Here is a 19,143-nt window from a genome sequence, read left to right as displayed (position 1 = left end):
AATCAGGTCAGTGTGCTTACCTAGCAGATGTTTGCTGCATTTCTGCCAGGTGAATTTTCTGTCTTTAGTGAGTTGAATTTTCCTAGTATGTGGTCAAAACCAGCACAGCTTGGTCGGGATGACCTTCCTGGGTGTGAGCTATAATTCTGTTCAAACTGCCTTTGAAACTATACCCTGACTCTGCAACTAAGAGGTTTCTGTCAGTTTAGTTGCTTGGACTGACTTCTCAGTGTATGCCAGTGCAAGAAGAGATGAAGTAATAAAGCAGAAATGGGAAATGGGATAGGAATGCCTTTTTCAGCTCTCCATTTCAGTAGTTGGGCTGCAACATGAAATGCTGCCTAAAAGTTTGTAATTGAAATATTGAAGTTGGTGAGTTTTTTCACCGTTATATGTACTCTTCAGAGGAAGGTCACATGGAGGTGATTTAAATTAAGATATTTTAATACAGAGTGCTGGTGTTACTGGCTTTGTCAGTGCCTTTGTGTTTAGAGATCACCAAGTTAAATAAAGCCACAACACACAAAAGAACCTACTGCTGAATGTTTAAGCAAATTGATATTGCAAGTGTCAAAATATAAAACATCGTGTGATTAATATGTCAGTTCTTGTCAATAATACTCAGCAAGTATGTTCCTTTCCATTGTGTGCATGCCTCACATGCTCATACTCAGATGATTTGTTCAGCTTTGACAGTTGGTTTTGCATCCATAGGTTGAATTTCTTTGTGCTTATTCCAGACAGCATGAAGAGATAGGACAGGTTCAACCTTTTCTCTAGGTTCCTCTTCATTGTAAGAGTTCAGTCTTGTTTGTATACTTGAAATCGTGTGTTCATGCAAGTCTAGTTCAAATGAGAAGCAGATGTCTCTTTTAGATAAATCTCAAAAATTCACTTGTAATGGTTTATGCCTCTCTGAGAGCTAATTTCTCTATGACTGGTGCTTCACAGTTGAATACATATGTATTCCTTCACTGCTTCACTCCAAGGTAAAACATGTCAGTTTGAATCACTTTCAGTTTTCAAGCTGACTTGAAATACATCTTGGCTATGAGGGCAGTTGCATCTGCTTTAGCAGAACTAAGTAGCAGGTGCAAAGTAATTCCTTAAAGCACACACCTCTTGATTCTGAAGGTCAGTCTTTTTGTTTCTTACTGAGTCTATGCTGTAGAAGTGTGCCTCAGAGCTGCAGGATGATCTAACTAGCAGAACAGAATGATTAAATAAGCAATTTAAAAGCTTTTTTTGTTTGAGGTTTTTGTGTCTCAACAGGATTGAGATGTATGAGATTCATACTTGAAGCTCATAGCTCGTGAATTCAAGTTCAGAAATACTTGGGTTTGAAAACTCCTGTGAACACAAATTTCTCTTTTTTAATTCTGAGAATCATATTTCAAAGAAAATCTTTTTGACCAATAAAATCTTTCTGATTGGGGAAGGATAGGAACATCACTTATTTAGGAAATATTAATCTAGTCAGGCTTTCAAAGTCCATTGTAATTTCATTAGGTTTTTATTTAACAAGCATTACCTTTAAAGCTGTTTGATTCTAAACAGTTTGTCAGAAGATTTGCTTACCACTGCCCTTTGGGTTTTCTTTAATTTTATTTATTTTGGGAGTTTTTAGATAATTGTTACAATTGAGTACATCTTGGAGGTTGTGATTGGATAACACACTATTCTGTTCCAAATTCCTTCCTGCTTTTTTCTCATCTCTAATTTAGGATTCCTGCAAAAATACAGCATCAAGTCAGGGAATCTCTTTTAGAGAACCACTTCCACTGCTCTTAGGAGTAAAACAATATAATTACATTGCTTCTAAGAATAAGGATACTTATAGCCAGTTCTGGATTTGAGAGACCTGAGTATTTTCAGTATTTTATTAGTGCTGTTTGATAACCCTGAATTAATAATGTAAACATACCTGCTCTCATAGCTATTTGTCTTGCTCACGAGAGAGATCTTGTTGCAGAGAGGTGTCAGCACCAAAACAGAACTCTACCATAACCAGTACAAATTCTACCTATGCTCTTGGTGAGGATTTGGCAATCTGGCAAAGAACACAAATTCCAAGCTCAAGAGCAAAAAGTTCAGCATCTCAAAGATGAGACACGATTTGGTTCGGTGTTAGGACTTGAAAAGTTCAGTATCTGTCTGCTGGAGGGCTAACTACTAAGGCTGAAAACTTGAAAGATCTGTGCTGAAGTGTGTTTCTACTAGACAATACAAAGTTTATCTCTAAGCATATGTGTGTGAAACTTCTGCAACTGCACTATCTTCCTCACTGTTTTTAAGTAGCTTTGACTTACATTTCTCGTAATTAGAAAATCATACCCTTTCTAGAAATAGCAAAGCAAGAAGATAGATCAGTGTCAATCTCCAAGTTGTAGAGTACTTCAGCTTATGGAGCGGAAGTCTGTGCTAGGCCACTTCACCTGGGGCTGTATGTTGCTTTTTTTCATTCTCTGTTTCTTGTTTCTTCACCAGGTTTTCTGTAAGATCTAAAAATAAGTGTGTCTAAGCTCCAGGGCTCATCTCACAACAAATTACAGAGCTGTGGGAAAGCATGGGAGGCTTCAGATGGCTTAAGATGATGTAAATTGCAGCTGCTGTGGAAAGGTGTGACCTACAGTTCCCCTCCACCACTGGTACAGCAGTAGCATTTGCAGGGTAATGTATAGCAAGGGCAAGTCATTCCTTGGGCTGAGAACTAACACTGGCAAAAATAACACTTTGCTGTTGGCTGCAAAGTCACAGATGTATCAGTAGTGGGAGCAGGGAGAGATATTGAAAGCTCAGGCCATGAGACAGGTCAGGGCTGGCCATTTTGGTGACTGAATTGTTTTGAATAAGGTAGCAGGAGAAGCTTGAAGAAATTAGGTACCTCCTTCTTTCATTTACTGACTCGGTGGCCAAAATATTAATGTGTTACTATGTTAATTTGAAGTAATCGTATGACAGAGAACATTAAAGAGAATCTTTAATTATAATTTTGCATTGCCACAGATATAAGATTTTTTTTATGTTATTCCTGATGTCTGAGTCAAGTTCTGTAAAAGTAGTTTTCCAGATTTTGCCTCCTGTGCAAGCTCAGTATTTGACTGTAGCTTTCACTAGCCAAACTTTTCACTGTATGGCATTGTTAATTTCCATTTGCTGCTGAGCTAGTGCAACACAGCTATAGCAATAATAATTAGTATTAAGTATTCTTGTTGGAACATGTTAATTCTGCAGGAGTTTTAGAAAAGCATAAAATGAAGGCAAAGCTGTAAATAAAGGTAAAGCTGTAGGCTCTGTTGGTAAATACGGCTAAAATTGAGGAGGTCATAATCATGCTTTGTTACAGGCTTTTCTGATGGGAAAATAATATGTAATCTAGTTTGTTTCAGGAAAGTAATGTAGAAAGTGCTAGAGACCAGTTGCAAAATGGAAGATGTTACTGCTGTCTCAACAGGCAGAGATAAGGGAACATGTAGTTTAAACTACACAAAATAAGCTTTCTTGTGCATAGTTCTTTAAACTAGACATGTAATGAAGTAAAACTTTAGATAATGGTTTATTGTGTCCTTGAAAATATCTGCACAGTAGACCTATATGGAAGCAGTCAAAACATTTTGCAAATCAAACTAATTTTAAAAAAATAGGGGATTTTTTGTAATTGCAAGCAACTCATGTTTCTGTAGCTTAAGAAAATGGTGCATCTTTGAGTTGTACAATATCCCAGGTGGGAGGGGACATCAGGAGATCTCTAGTCCAAAACCCCACCCAAAATGGGATCAGCTCTGAGATCAGACTAGAATGTCAGCATTTTACTTAGTTTACTCTTACTTTTTTGAAGAATTACCATATGCACAATATTTCTGGTATGTCAAATTGTTATGAAGCAGTAAGGTCTTCCTTTGAAATAACTTTGCAAAAAATATATCTGTCTTGCCCAAAAGTGTGTTTCTTACTAAATAGTGCCCTAATTTTCTTTTAAGACATTAAATCTTTTTTTTTTCTGTTTTTTTTTTTTTTAAGAAAATAGTACCAGTTTCTGACCCTGTGTGTGTTAACAGTGCAATATTTTGTTGCTAGTATTTTATTTGAAATAAGAAAACATTGATAAAACACACTGGCTTGTCTTGAAGATTGTAGATGCTCTTTGAATAGTGATTGTGCTGCAGCTCACTGAATGCCGAAGTGGGTTAATAGAGTGCTCCTGCAAGGATGCTACCACTTATTAGATCTTTTTAGGAGATAATGCTTTTCGGCATAAGCTCCAGTCTTACACTTTTTTATGTGTGTGCCTGTCATCTTTTGTCTTAATTTAACTAATAATGCAGCATGCTAGTGAGTGATTAAGAACAGTCTACAGTGCCAAAATATTTCTGTATTTCCCCACTGTGCACACCTCCAAGGCCTGCAGTTCTGGCCTAGTAAAAAGAGATTTCTCTTTCCAATTGTAAGGGCAGAATTAGCTTCAAAATGAGTTTTTTATATTTTTATATTTTTTATATTTGCATGGCTGATTGAGGAAGTTTAGAGATCACTGGGGTAGGAGATAGTTCCTAGAAGTTCTAGCAAAGTTAAAGAGTGTAAACCAACTAGCTGTATTAGTATAAGAGTACTGTTTTTGTTCTTATAAGAAGTAGGTATTGCAGTGATTTTAATGCAGCTTTTGTCAGTAAAACTGTGTTTATATGATGCTCCATAGTTTGTGCGTGTTCACGTACTGCCTAGTGACTATTTGTATGTCAATACGCAAATAAACAAGGCATACATCTGAGTCCTTTATGCTGCATTAATGTAATAGTGTCTGTTAAACCCTACAAAATTCTTCTTATGAAGATTATGGCATGTGCTGTAGCTACAGTATTGATAACAAAACAGCATCGTTTTTTTAAAACATGTATTTTCTGCGTCCCAAGTAGTGTTTCCCATTAGTGACAAAGTCAATCTTCAAGCACTCCTGTTAATAATAAAAAGACAGTATGACTTCAGGAGAAGTTAGGTTTGCCCCTCTTGATTTGCATTAACAAAACTGTCCATGTTCCAGTTTTTTAAGGTGTTAAATATGTCCCTGTGGATGTCATGGTCAGTGACAGGCTTCTTTTCTCACAGGGATTGTATTGTATTGTTGCTCTTTGGGAAAGCAGAAGAAAAAAATAGGAATTCTCTATGAGTAAACCAAATAGAAAATAAATTATTACTTTTACAGTATAATCAAACTTTAAATTCCTCAGGGATGTCATCTTCAGAAAACTGTAAATGCACTTCCGTGAACTTCCATGTTCCCCAAGATATTTTTACTTTTGAGACTACAGATGTTAAGCATCTTCTTTCCTTTCTTTGACAGGAAATTCTGGTGATTAAAGATCATGGCAACCATAGAGGAACTGGCCCATCAAATTTTTGAACAGCAAATGGGAGAGGTACATAAATTTTGAGTCCTATTTAAGAGAAATTGAATAATAAAATGTACAGACTGATATGTAAAAACCAAACTCACAAGAGAAAATTTCTAGTACAGCCAAAGCTTCTGACACTCTCCCCTGGAAGGCTAGAAGAACTTACCGTGTCTGTTTTAAGTTATGCTGCAAAGTCTATTTTACCAAAGTTTACCCCACAGAAATTAAGAAAAATCTAGTAGTGTTTTCAGTAAGAGACTAACTGTTCAGCTCTGCTGTTTTGGTCTCTAGTGGTTTTCAGAGAGCCATCTGGTTGTGTAATTGCTTTACTCACTTGTAGTTACAGAAGTCAGTACATAGCTTTTACTTTCCAACTATGCGATTGCTTCAGTTGTCATTTTTGTTTTCACTAATAAAGGTTTGCCATGTAAAGATATTTGTTGGTGTTTGGTATATGTCAAAAAGGAAGACTGAAGACTCTTGTTTCTGCAGACTTCTAGTTTTCATTCTCTGTAACCCATGTGCAGAACCTATGTACTGCAGCCAGAGAACTAGAGATGCACAGATAGTTTCGGAGTATGAATATGAGTATATGTACTTATTTAGAGGGTCGTAGCATAGGATAGGCTATTTAAAATTAGCACCACTTTAAATTAGATAGAGGCAGTAATTTATCTTAAAATAAATGGTATTTTTAGCTGGAAATATCCACTCTTGATTTCTTGTCTAGACATAGACTTACTTCTCAAATAATTTTAGTTCCTCTCGGTCTTGATTTCAAATGGAAAGGTTGGAGCAGGGGGTGGGATGGTTAATTCTATTCTGAATAAATTCTTACAGCTTTTTCTTACAGCTTTTGCAGTTGAAGCATCTGAGTGTTGCTAAGGCTTTTTCAAAAACATACAGGATTTATGTGATGTATGATGTTTTCATTACTTGTCCTCTTTTTAGGTGAGAATGTAGTTCTAGTGTAGTTTTGGTTTGGGAATATAATTCCTTGTGGAAAGAATAGGCTGTATTTCCTGTTTAAATTTTTTCTTTTTGAAAGTACAAGGCTAATCAAAGCTAACTGAAGTGTACATTTCACTCAGAAAAGAGGGTGGCATGATGACAGTGTTTAGCCTCTGTGAAAGTTGCTTCTCAATTTCATAATGTGATTCCATGAGACACTGAGCTGACTTAACATCTCAGTGCCATAGGAGACAGAGGGTCCTTCCTCTCTTTCTTACCTTATTTAATTTCCATACTAACAGCAAGCTAATAACTCAGTCAAAACATATGGAATGTTTTCTGCTGTGTTAGCATTGAGTAAGTCTGAGAGGGCTCTAATGTGTACCGGAGGCAGCGTAAAGGAAATGGCTGATAGCCAAAGGAAGGCAGGGGACAAGATGGAGGCAGTGAAGGTGCGATGCTGCGGAGAGCTCTTGGCTGTTTCTGTTCATGGTGAAATTGCAGCTCTGCAGTTTTCATGGCTGTTGTTTTGTCAGCGGTGTGGCTTAGGATTTGTCCTTTAGCAAGGTTTTACTGTGTCTGAGACCGTCACACTGTATTTGGCAGCAATGCAGCTTAAGCATTCCCCAGTCCTCGCTTAGCCATTTATTCTCACGCTATGCTAGTCTTGCCCATGTGAGTTCTGTGTGTCGCTGTGTGGTGTACAAAACTCAAAAAAAAAAGAATTGCAGGATAGTGGAGGAAGGTTTGCCTCCTTCCCAGTTGTGATCACTGTCCTTATTTTGTACAATGTGCAGCCGCCCAGGCACATGGTTGGAAGGACGGAAAAGCATCACCCAGGGCCGTATAAGGAGGGACTCCTTAAGCCGAAAGTACTGTCAGAGGTGCATGCCGTGTATGAGTGTGCTGCCTGAAAGGTGGAGTCAGCAAGGAAAGCAGTCTCACAGCCTTCATGTAGTAGCTTACATTCCTACCTACCCACAGGCTGTAATTGCTTGGTCGTGTTCCTGATCCATGTAAGCACTGAAAAATCATAGTTTAAGATCTATGGAACTTCAGCAGTATTTTTGCTAGCATTTGTAATTCTCTTGAATGTTGTAGTAGTTTTAATTGAATTTACAAGAAAAATTTATATGAGTAGAACATGAAAAGAAAAAGACAGGTATTTCCATTCTGAGGAGAATAGAAAATGCTACTGTGTCTCATTGAAATAACGGTCAGAAGTGTTCTGTGCCGTAGTAATTGATTTTTTTACAATATTAATTGTTCATGAAGCATTTTAAATCATAAAATTATCACAAATTATTTTACAGTGATGTTCACAAACATGCTTTTGTTAATTTAGGGCTTTTTTGCATAAAAGCAAAACATTAAAGCAAAATACAACTCTGCCTGTAAGGGGCATTGTGCAATGATTGTCTTTTCTCAAATTTTTCCATTTGCTAATTGTCTTTTGCTCAGTGTGAGATAGTTCCTATTTCTACATCAAGATCACATTCCTTGATTCATGTAGGGAAGTTACCTGCTGAGAGCAGCAGCATTCTTCTTTCTTCAGTCTGTGGCTATATACTAAGTGTATGGGGTTTTGTTTCCACAGTCCTACCAGTTTACTGTAACAAAGGAAAGCTATATATTTGTTGAAACAGAGTCTGTCACAGGCATACAAAATACAGTTTTTAACAAATATTGCAGTTATTTTTATCAGTACTCTTTTAACTGCATAAAAACTGTATTCTGTATGAAGTAAAATTGTCAAGCTGACATTTTGTGGAGTTAGAGAGCAACTTTACCTTACACATCATGTAGATCATGACATTTTGAGGGAGCAAATGTAAAGCAGTCCTGTAATATATAGTTTATTTTGTAAAGCAAAGATAAACGCACATAAAACTTCAGCTGCTTCTGTGTCACTGTGAGTACATGTCATTTTGTAAGGCTGATGCAGAATTTTAGTGCCTGAAAGTCTCTCTCTGAAACTCAAAATGCTGCTGCATAATGAGCACTTTTTTGTCCTTTGCTTAAGCAAAGAAGTGGATGAATTGTTTGACTATGGAAAGTACTTAAAAAATCAGGTATTTTTAGAAAGCAGTGTTCAGAAATGGCTTGAGAACTAGTTTGACAAGCATGTCTTTTGATGGTGCTGGCAGTTTAAGCAATGCCCCCAGCAGCTTAATCCCACTCACTCATTGCTCTGATGCTTCTGCTTCTGAGCATTGTGGAGATCTGGATTGAAGGTTTGATGGGTGCTAAGAATATCCTTTTTTTGTCTGTCTGTTTGCTGAGCTGCTTTTCAAGCTGCATTGGTGTCCTATTCCAGATCAGTGTGACTAGCCAGCCAGTTTTACTTACCAAAGTGAAGGGAGAGGAGCAAGTAGATGATAAGACTGGTGCCAAAAATAATGCCTTCTTGGGTAAAATTTCAAAATCAACTTAGGCTGATGGGAGCTTGTATTTCTGCTGTAAGGGGAAGTCTTACTCACTGCTCTGTCCCCTTCTCACACTGACCTCCAGCCACATATTCTGACCTGCTTTCTTCTGCTGATACTGGCGTTGACATGGTAGGATGGTTGCAAAATCAGGAAGCTGATCCAAGAGGAACAAAAAAAGCTCACAACCCGTTATGAAACAGTACTTTACTGCAATATAGATATATATTCCCTGTGTTAACTGGGAGGGGCAGAAGGAGAATCAGGTGCAGAGGAGTATATGTATAATGGTGTAAATACTGGGAATTACAGATTTTCAGATAGAGTTTGTGAACTGCAAAAAGTTTTTGGACTTACTCCAGAATTTAAGGTAAAAATTTCAGTTTGATGTCTGTAAAGACAAATTTCCTTTGTACTACAAAAAGTATGGCCTTTCTGATCAAGCCTCTGTAAATAGCAGCTGTACTTAATTTTTATTGACAAGTAATTTAATAAATAATACCTTCCCCCATATACCCTCGGCTTTAGGATATGAAGAATTTTTTTTAATATTGACAATTAAAATGCTTCCATGAATTGTGCCTGAGAGCATTCACACAAAGATTTTAATATGATATATTTCTTGCCATTTCCATGTGATTTATTAATTTTCTCTAATTGTCTTGATAGTTCCCCAGTATAGAATTCTGTTGTTCTGGTTTTGCTGCTGTAACAGAAAAACAGAACAGAAATGGTCCACTGCTGTGTTTCCACACCAAAAATTCTTTTGTCACTTTTAAGTAAGTCATTAGAGTATTTTAGTGCAAATGTAGCACAGCTCTGATGATAGGTATTGTGCCTCATGAACATCAACAGCAATAAATATTGTTTGATTCACTTACATAGACTTGTCAGCAATTAATTGTTTTACTTAATGTGTTTCTAAATTTCATATTGGAAAGTATTTCAAAATGGGTTTAAAACAGAATTTTCTAACTAGCAAAATTAAGCTGTTAAATTAGATTACAAGCATTTGCATTCCTTATAGAATAACAGCATCAGACTTTCCAGAGCCTTGTTCGGGGAAATCAAAGGCTGGTGAAACTTAAGGATTTAATCCATTAAGGTAGTGGATCCACTAAAATAGTATATGCATTGTCAATCCATTACATTTGTTTCTTCTTTCTAGGTTACACATTCACAGGAAGCTGCTACACAAACACTAATGGATGGGACACCACAACGAATCCAGATTGTCCCTACGGATTCAGGCCTCTCTTTATCACAACGTATACAGGTATGCCTCATCTCATACATTTTAAAAGCAGAGATGAACTATTTGCTTCTGCCAGTTTTCACATACAGTTCTTTTTTATTTGCATCATGTTACTTGCTTTAATGTAAACATTCAGTCCTGGGTGGCAGAGACCCTTTCTATATAAACAGAAATAAAACATCATTACAATCTTCTCTTTTTTGTCCCCCTTTTTTTCTCATATGAATTTAAACATTATAAACAACTTTATTCACTGAGCAGGAAAATACTTTTTCCAGTACTGTAAAGATACTGTTCTTTGAAAGTTGAATATTTTGTAGATTTGGTAATTCAATTGAGTTGGAGCATTTCTACATTTTAGAGCGTGGGGGAGTCAAATACTGCATTGTATCATTGATCCAAGTCATGAAAAGGTGCAAGGAAACCTAATGTCTGAGGAGGATACTGGTTTTTCCTTGTCCCAACCCATGTTATATGTCCTGTTCATAACCTGGCCAGGTAATAATCTCCAGTTCCAGTGAGGAGATTTTTGGCAGTGTAGGTAATTAAATCGACATACAAATGTGTATATGGAGATTAGGAAGATTTGGGGAGTGGAATTTTTTTATTTTATCCCTTAAAAGTTAGTGCAAATCCTTGTATAAGTTTTATTTTTAATTTTCATCGTAGAGAAAAATATCAACTGCAGAATAAATGTAAAAAGTATTCTTAGATATATGTTGTTCATACAAAAACACCCATTTAAGCGAGCCAGCCTCTAGTATAATCTTGGCTGCTTTTTCTTTTGCCGACTTCACTCTTCAACGTTGTCCTCTGTTTTTTTCCTGTTTTGGCGCATTATGTTCAAGCTTTCGACCTTCCAAGGCTCTTCACAACCACCCCCCGTACATGTTGGGGTATTTTTAGTTTTATTACCACCCATCCTGTGCTCTAGTCATGGTACCAGTCTTACCTATCCAGTAGATCTTTATTCTCTCAGCTATCTCCACTCCTTTTTTCACACTTTGTGTGCAACTGTACCTTTTATTAACTGATATATGTTCATCAATTAACCACCATCTCTTTGCCCTTGATTTTCCTTGTATGCTATAATATCCCAGTAGTGTGAAGCCATTTGATAAAATTTCAGCATCAGGGTCTGAATGGGAGACAACAACATACAAGCCTATGAGCCTTTACTGTTGAACAGTGCTGTTGGTTCACAGCCAGTGGCAGGCTTCTAACCCTTCTCTGACAGCTTTTTTGTGGGGGAAGACCTGCTCTTGGTTAGGCACTGTAATTACTGCAAATATAATGAACATAGAATAGTTGTATTTCTAGGGACAGAGACCTTTATGTAGTTTTTCAGTGTCTTATGTAGCTGAAAGATCACTTGTTACTAACCCAGCTACCTTGTTCCTTGTCTTTTTCCATCATGCTCATTAATTCTGTCTTCAAAATGGATGGTAAGCACTTTGGTGGTTGTCTCTTGATATGTGTGGAACAACACTCAGTCAAATGGCATCCTTCCTGCAATAGACTTCTACAAATGTGTCACCAGTATCAAACTTAGTAATAAAAACTTTCTTCAGCGAAGAATTAATGTGAAGAGTAAAGAAGTGTGTAGACATAAATGCATCTAAGTGAAATGTCCAAAATAAATGTTAGATTATTTTTCGATCAATATTTTTCCTTTATTGTCCTTTATTATTATTAAATACACATAATTACCTGAAATTTTGAAATACAGAACACTCAGTAAAATGTTCTTTAAAACATGTTTCATTAGTCACCCTTTTTAGGGAATGCTAACATTTCTCTCAGAGAAAAATTGAATGTCAGATTTATTAAACAGGCATTTCTGCACAAAACAGGCTGTTATAAACTGGATTAGTCCTCTTTATTTAGACAGTTTCTTTTTTCTATAGTAGGAACACACAACTATTGACGTGTTTAATTTACTGAAATGATTTTCAAATGGAAGTCAAAACTTGTTAAGAAGCTTGAAAGCAATAAAAGAAAATAATAACCTCCATTATCATCAGGGTGCTTAAATGGAATCCATGAGGGAAGTGTATTTTTATGCAGTCAATCGTGAATTGATATATTCCTGTTCTATAACATTATCATTTTAGCAATATTGAGTTTCAGATTATTAAGAAACATAATGTGTTGTCCCTGATCCCAGATGGATTCCCTTGAGAACATAAGTGTTTTGCTTTTTCCCTCTGATTATTTTTTTCTTTTATCTCAGCATTTAGGTATTTCCAGTTGTTACACTTCAGTGAACTTTTCAGAGTTCCCATTGCAGCTTGGGTGGGGTTTTTGCAGGTATATGGCCATAAGAGGTCAGCTGCAGACAGAATGTGCTTAATTGTTTAAATTGCTTACTCTTATGCCTCTGTCAGTTGTAAAATGCTTGGCAGCTGAGAAACCATTTGTGCAGATTGAACAGCTTTGTATGGATATTAACATAACACTGTACCTACTATATCATGTGGTAAAAACTACCTGGGCATCCTCCCAGAATTGCAGGAACTCATTTGAAGAGTTGGGACTCCATTTGTCAAAGAGGTGGTGAAGTGAATTGTGTGAAGTAGCACTGCTTCTTCTGCCTACTGTCCTGCCATATTTATTTGCAAATTCATATATTTTTTTAAAATTACACAACTGGACTACAATAGGAAAAAAGATAATTTAGTATATATATCCCCAAAAAAAGTTTATCTGTAGTTCAAATTTGTGTCTTCCCTTTGGGACATGCTGGTTTTTTGAGGATACTTTATATAAACTTAACTAGGTCAAGTATGTGCCTTTTTTGATGTACACATAGTTGTGCTTTTAAGATTTGGTGGGAGACAGATTTTAGATACAACTGTCTTTCAAAGAGCAGGTCTGGAAATTCAAGAAACAGCACAATATTCTGTGTTTGGCTTTTGTATATATATGCATTCCTGTTGAGGATAACACATTGGATTTCTCCTAATCCCAATAAAGTAGATGTGTTTGGAAGGAATGGGAATGGAACATCAGCTACTTTGAAAATAGCCAGAAATGTCACAGGAGAAATAAAGATTGTAAATGAAAGAAAACAGAAGAAGGAAAAGGAAGTTAAGAAAAGAAGAAAATTGAAAGGGCAAGGAAGGTTGCCTTCTAAAGAATATAGAACCAATGTAAAGGAATTAAATGGAGAAATAAGGGACTGCTGTAGCCATTTGTGGTCCCAGACATGTAGATATCTGAGAAAACTGAATGGAAAATTAATCAGGTTGATAATTATTGGTGTGTTTTTACATTGTCTTCTCACCCTACACCCCAAATCTCACGATAATTTATGTTCTTTAGTATTTAGAATTTTATCATCTTACTTGGCCTTCTCTCTTAAATAAGCTTTTAATTGTGTTTAGTACAGAAAAAAATTGAAATTTGATCCATTAAAATGTTAATAGCACAAGGCCATCTGAAGGAAACACATTCATTTTGTATATTTTGAAGCTCACGATTTGTGACTATTTGAAAGTGTCAGTATTACTTTATAACTGCTGAAATTAGATACTCATTGCTGCTTATCTTTTCAAAATGCAAGCTATACAGGTTTTATAAACCCATATAAGTATACTGAGCATTTACAGAAAGAATAAACCTGTTGTGAAGGTGCAATAGCAAAGTTCGTGAAGACTTGTGTGAAATTATGTCTCATTCAGTTTCTTTGTGCCATGGTTCTCCACCTAGGAAATATAATTAATATTGCCACCCCAATTACTATGGAACTAGTTATGGTAACCGTTAGACCATGAAATAAATAATTTCATCAGTAATAAGGACTATATCAATGTTAGGGATAGGTAGATAAAATAAATGTTTGGTAATAGGATAAAAAAAAAAAGTTAATAGAAGCTATTTTATTGATCTGTAATTCAAAATAGTTTGCAGGAAACAGTCTTTGCAGGATGATTCTCCTTAATCTCCAGAATAAACCAGGCAGTTTTCCATATAGGCATTTTGATGGAGAAATGAAGGGACTAAAAGTGAGATTTATAATGGAATATATATGGAATCTTGATTTTCTCTGCAGATTATAATCTTTTTACAAAGTTGGCAAAAATGGAACATTATTTAATAATTATTTAATCTGCTGTATTAGTGCTTGAAAATAGGGATAAAATGGAAAAAAACAGCCTGTAGGTTTGTTCTTGATTATTAAATGAAAAGCAGTTTTTCCTTAAAAAAAAAAAAGAAAAAAAAAAAGAAAATGGCAGGGACAGAGATTCCGTTTTACTTATTTTATTTAGAAATGTATATGTAAAAAAAAGGTCCCCACAAAATGAAGCCTAAAACGTATATACAGGTGCAACAAGATTAGTGCTTCTCTTGCTGTTTGATGCTTACTTTTTTCGCTTGAATATCTACATTTGTGCTTTTAAGAAGTTTTTGTTAAGCAACCAAACCCAGGAGGTGCTGAGCACTTCACATACTATGCAATGAATTCAAGAGTTAAGATTTTTCATAACCTGATGGGTCTTAGGGCTCAGCTACAGACATACCTTGAGTTCTGGATGCTAGAATTTTCAGGAGTTTCTGTAGTGTTGTGTTTCAAATACAGTGACAATCCAAGTTGTCACCCGAGTTTAATTCGCTCTTGTGTGATGGAGGGGAAGATGATCCTGCTTCACAAATGTCAAAGGCAAAATTCCCGTTTTCTTCAAGTGCCCAGATTGGGCCCAAAGGTTAACTTAAATTACCATAACAATTTGAGATAAATGTATTATTAGATTGTCACAGATCAGCAGACGGGCCAGAAGATTCAGATTGTTACAGCACTTGATCAGAGCTCAGCAGGCAAGCAGTTCATCTTAACAAATCATGATGGCTCTACCCCAAGCAAGGTGATCCTTGCCAGACAAGATTCCACTCCAGGAAAAGTTATCCTAGCAACTCCAGATGCTGCAGGTGTCAACCAACTGTTTTTTGCATCCCCTGATATTTCTGCACAACACATCCAGGTAGATAATCCACTTTATTTCATAATTTTCATTCAAATGGGATAAGAAAAGATGTTTTATTTCCAAATAAATCTGTCTGAGTTCTTCTTTTTTGATTTTTTTTAAGGTATAATTTTCCTTGCACTAGGACTCATTGTGGATACTCAAAAATTATGAAGAAATTTTTTTTAGTAAATTTATTGCTTTTAAAATTTATATACTGGCTCATGACATTAGAAAGAATACAGTTATTTTTACTGTCATTTCCAGATCCTGCCACACCAACAGTCCTTCTTTATTTCTGCTCGTTGACTCCATCTGTTTTCATGTATTGTTGAACAACATACTCTTTTCTTCATTGTCTTTATCATTTAACATTTCCTTCTGCTTGTTTTCCTTTTTGTACGCTGTTGCAACTGCAGTTCAGCTGTGTGAATTGTACTCCATAGTAACTAGTCAGACTATTTAGTAGGGAAATACATTAATAATTACTCAAGGAAAATAACACTAATAATTTTGAGTTTACTAATGTGAGATTGTAACTAGCCAGGGTTGTAACTTCCTAAACTGGTCCCCAGTGCACCTTACTCCCATGCCTGTTGTATGTGCTGCTTCCTTAGTTGTCACCCTCCAACCTCCAAGCTTTCTGTCCCACATCCTCAGCCTGACAAGGATGGGATGGCACTGGTGTGAAGAATGTGAAAAATATGCACAGAAGACTTGGGAGATGTGACCTCCTACAGCATGAAGTAGGAGATTACTGAGCTCCGACTGAAGTGTAGCTACTGCACATAGTTTACCCATGTACATTTATGCTGCTGTGAAATACATCAGCGGGGTAGGCCAGACAACACTGCAATAGCTACAGTCCCTTTAGTCCTTTATCTTACACTTTACAATGACCATAAATAGCTGCTTAAGGAAAAATATTAAAAACTGGACAAGTAAATAATGATCTTTCTGATCATATTCTTCTGTTAGCCGTCAATACAGAGCAACCTCCTGATCTGGAGACTGCGGCAAGACCATCATATTTGATAGCTGCCAGGAAAGTTAAACAACCTTTTTTTGTTATGTTTATAGACCACATATGCTTTGGTCTGTGTAATATCCTGTAGTATTGTACGGTGTGCAAAGAATACTTTAGTTGATTTGATCTTCTGAGGGAAGTATTTAATAAGATGTCTCTTGCACTATAAGAGACAAATATTGAAGTGTGTGGGGTTTTTTATAAATCACTACTTTATCCTCTTTCAAGTAATCTCTTTTTGACTTAAGACCCCTAATCCATTTAGTTTGTGCTCTTCTGTGAGGTAGTCCACTCTAACTCACTACCCACATGTTGTGTAAGCTTGAAAGAATCTCTGAATTATATTATTCTTTTGTTTTTGAAACTCGCAAATCTTTGCAAATGGACATCCAAGGTCCTTGCTCCAAAGAATTTGATTACTGTGAATAGGGGAGCAGTAGCAAAAACCAATCCTATTAAAAGGCATTGAAGCATGTTTAGTGTTATCATACACTTTGTGTTTTAGGTAAGCCTCAAAAAAATATAAACCAGTGGGAAATGATTTGAAGTCATCCATAAAAAATTATTTTCAAAGATGGTGTAAGTGATGAGAGTGTGCCACACTGGTTTAAAAGGCAAAATTCAGGAACAGAGGAAATCTGGACAAAAAATTGAAAGAGTACTTCTGATTGTATAGTTTGGGCAAAATCGGTTAGTTTGAGAGGCAACAGAGTGTTCTGTCACTTTAGTTAAATTGTGCTGTTGTCAGCTAATATGTATGGGTAGAGATTTCCTTTCTCTGCTTAAAAGTTCATGAAATACAGAGTAGCATTCATTTGTTGTTCATCTACATCCTCTTTGGGATCTTTTGTATTTTCTCCCTCAAATGATCTTTCCGTCTGCAATTTCACCTGTTTTCTTCTTCTGTAGCCTTCACTTTAAATGCTCATTTGTTTGTTCTGCAAAAAAACCCTCTCCGTTATTGCATCTTATCTTTACATTGACTCATTTGGCAAGACCCTTTCTCCTGTCATCTGTTTTACCTTCAGTGGGTCTTTTTCATGTTAATAATCAATTTTTATTCTTCATGTTCACGGTCAATTAATGAGTTTTCTGAGTCTGGGATTTTTATCTCTCCTTCTGGGCTCACTTTTTTAGTCCTTCCTTATGTGGAACTTCCCATTTCAGTGCAGGGTTCATTTATGGAAGGACTTAGAATATGTTTACATATATTTTATATAATATCATGAAAATGCATAATGTTAATACTGGAAATTTGGAAGGAACAAAAGGTTAATATTCTCTTAACTCATCAATCTTACTTTTCTTAAAAAGATTTTTTATTAGAAGAAAAGTTAAGAGATTAATCTCTAGGGCAATATGGTTAAAAAAGTCTAACTAGAAAGAAGTATGCTTGTTAAACTTTCCTATATATATCATACTATCATCCAAACTTTCTAAAAAGCATGATTTCTTAATTTTTCTCTATAGAAGATAGGGTACTTTTCACTTTTGTTTACTTACCTTTCTATCAGGGGTCCTATTGTGAGTATGTGAAGCAAGAGTGAGAGTCTGGCTTCTCATTAAGACACAGTAGAAGTTAAAAACTCTTAAATGTTCTAAACTGTATTCTCTTTTTAATGGGAAGAATATTGTTTTCTGTATCAAGATTATGTTTGGTTGTTACTTATGATTTGTGTGTTCCTTTTTTAAATTGAATTTTTGCTGTGCTTTATTTATGTTATGGTGGGATAGAGTTTTCAGAGATTGAATGGAAGATTCTAGTGCCCACCTTGTAGTACTGGGATTCTTATATTATGTGCTTAATGAAGCTTTACAGCTACCAGGTATAAATGAATGAAACAAGACAAGAATAATAATAATGACAAACTGTTACTTGAAAGCTAAACTGTATACCAGTTGATAGTTAATGATAGTGTCCAGAAGATGTTTTCTATTGGTCCACTATTAATGTGTATTATAAAAAAAGGAGTTAATAAACCTGAGTGCAGATATAGTAGCCTTCACAAGGGATTTTTTTTGTTCTATCTGTTCAGTATGCATTCATGCTTCAATATCTTTTGTACTATGGAAGAGTCATTAGGATATAAATATAAAAGGTAAGAGTATGCAGATGCTAAATGTTTTTTAAAATGTCAGTCCATTTTGCAGAAGTAGTATTTAGAGAAATGAAATCTTGAATTCTTATCAAAGCTATTACAAGTAAAAATTTTGTTCCCTCCTGAAAGGGAGCACAGTGACATGGCACGTAGCTATTTAGTGTCTCTGAATGTAGATTTAGTCCCTATCTTAGAGAAAAACCACAAACATGAGATAGATTTTACTATTTCTAGATGGTAAAGAAAAGAAATATTAAATTCTTTAACGCTTCTTTTCAGATTTTAACAGACAACTCCACCAGTGAACAGGGCCTAAATAAAGTGTTTGATCTGTGTGTTGTATGTGGAGACAAGGCATCAGGTATTAATTTTTTTCTTTCTTTTTCTTTTTAAGGTGGTGCAATTTTATAAAAGCAGTTTAAAATTCTTCTGAAGCTATATAACAGTTTGCATGCATATACATACATCTCTCTGTCTCTATACATGCACAAAAAGGATTCTCTTTCAGTGGAGAATTAAACTAAATGGTACTCTGACATCCATGAGTGGGATTTATTGTTATTTTACATAGAATCATAGAATATCCTGAGTTGGAAGGGACCCACGAGGATCATTGAGTCCAACAACTGGCCCTGCACAGGACCATCCCCAAGAGTCACGCCATGTGCCTGGGAGCAGTGTCCAAGCACTTCTTGAACTCTGTCGGGCTTGGTGCTGTGACCACTTCCCTGGGGAGCCTGTTCCAGTACCCACCACCCTCTGGGTCAAGAAAGAAATTTTTCTAATATCTAACCTAAAATCGCCCTGACACAGCTTCATGCAATTCCCTCAGGTCTTGTTACCAGAGGGAAGAGGTCAGTGCTTTTCTCTCCTTTTCCCCTTGTGAGGAACCTGCAGACTGCTATGAGGTCTCCCCTCAGCAGGAAGCAAACTTCCTAGAAAATAAAACCAATTAATTTTTTTTTTCTGTGGCAAAGTTTAGCATTAAAGATACAGTTGCTAGAGCTGTAAATACATGTCAGACTTCACCC

At 36.0% G+C, this 19,143-nt stretch overlaps 1 protein-coding gene across 6 annotated transcripts in view; it reads left to right on the top strand.

The window, feature by feature from the left end:
• Nucleotides 1-19,143, top strand: part of NR2C1 (nuclear receptor subfamily 2 group C member 1) — a 50,243-nt gene that overhangs the window by 11,419 nt on the left and 19,681 nt on the right. For 2 of the 6 annotated variants that reach the window (XM_017804319.1, XM_017804320.1), the window contains exons 2-4: nucleotides 9,936-10,043; nucleotides 14,774-15,004; nucleotides 18,392-18,473. In XM_017804319.1, the coding sequence (XP_017659808.1) occupies nucleotides 9,972-10,043; nucleotides 14,774-15,004; nucleotides 18,392-18,473 (385 nt within the window). In that variant the 5' untranslated portion in view covers nucleotides 9,936-9,971. Of the gene's footprint in view, nucleotides 1-2,458; nucleotides 2,671-5,338; nucleotides 5,415-9,935; nucleotides 10,044-14,773; nucleotides 15,005-18,391; nucleotides 18,474-19,143 lie in introns of those variants that run through there. The other 4 variants (XM_017804318.1, XM_017804317.1, XM_017804322.1 and 1 more) reach the window with 4 other exon arrangements.

Source organism: Lepidothrix coronata, unplaced genomic scaffold (assembly GCF_001604755.1).
Source record: "Lepidothrix coronata isolate B3197 unplaced genomic scaffold, Lepidothrix_coronata-1.0 Scaffold9, whole genome shotgun sequence".
NCBI classification, from domain to species: domain Eukaryota; kingdom Metazoa; phylum Chordata; class Aves; order Passeriformes; family Pipridae; genus Lepidothrix; species Lepidothrix coronata.
Note: the sequence above shows the minus strand (reverse complement) of the source record. Positions and strands in the feature narration are given on the sequence as shown.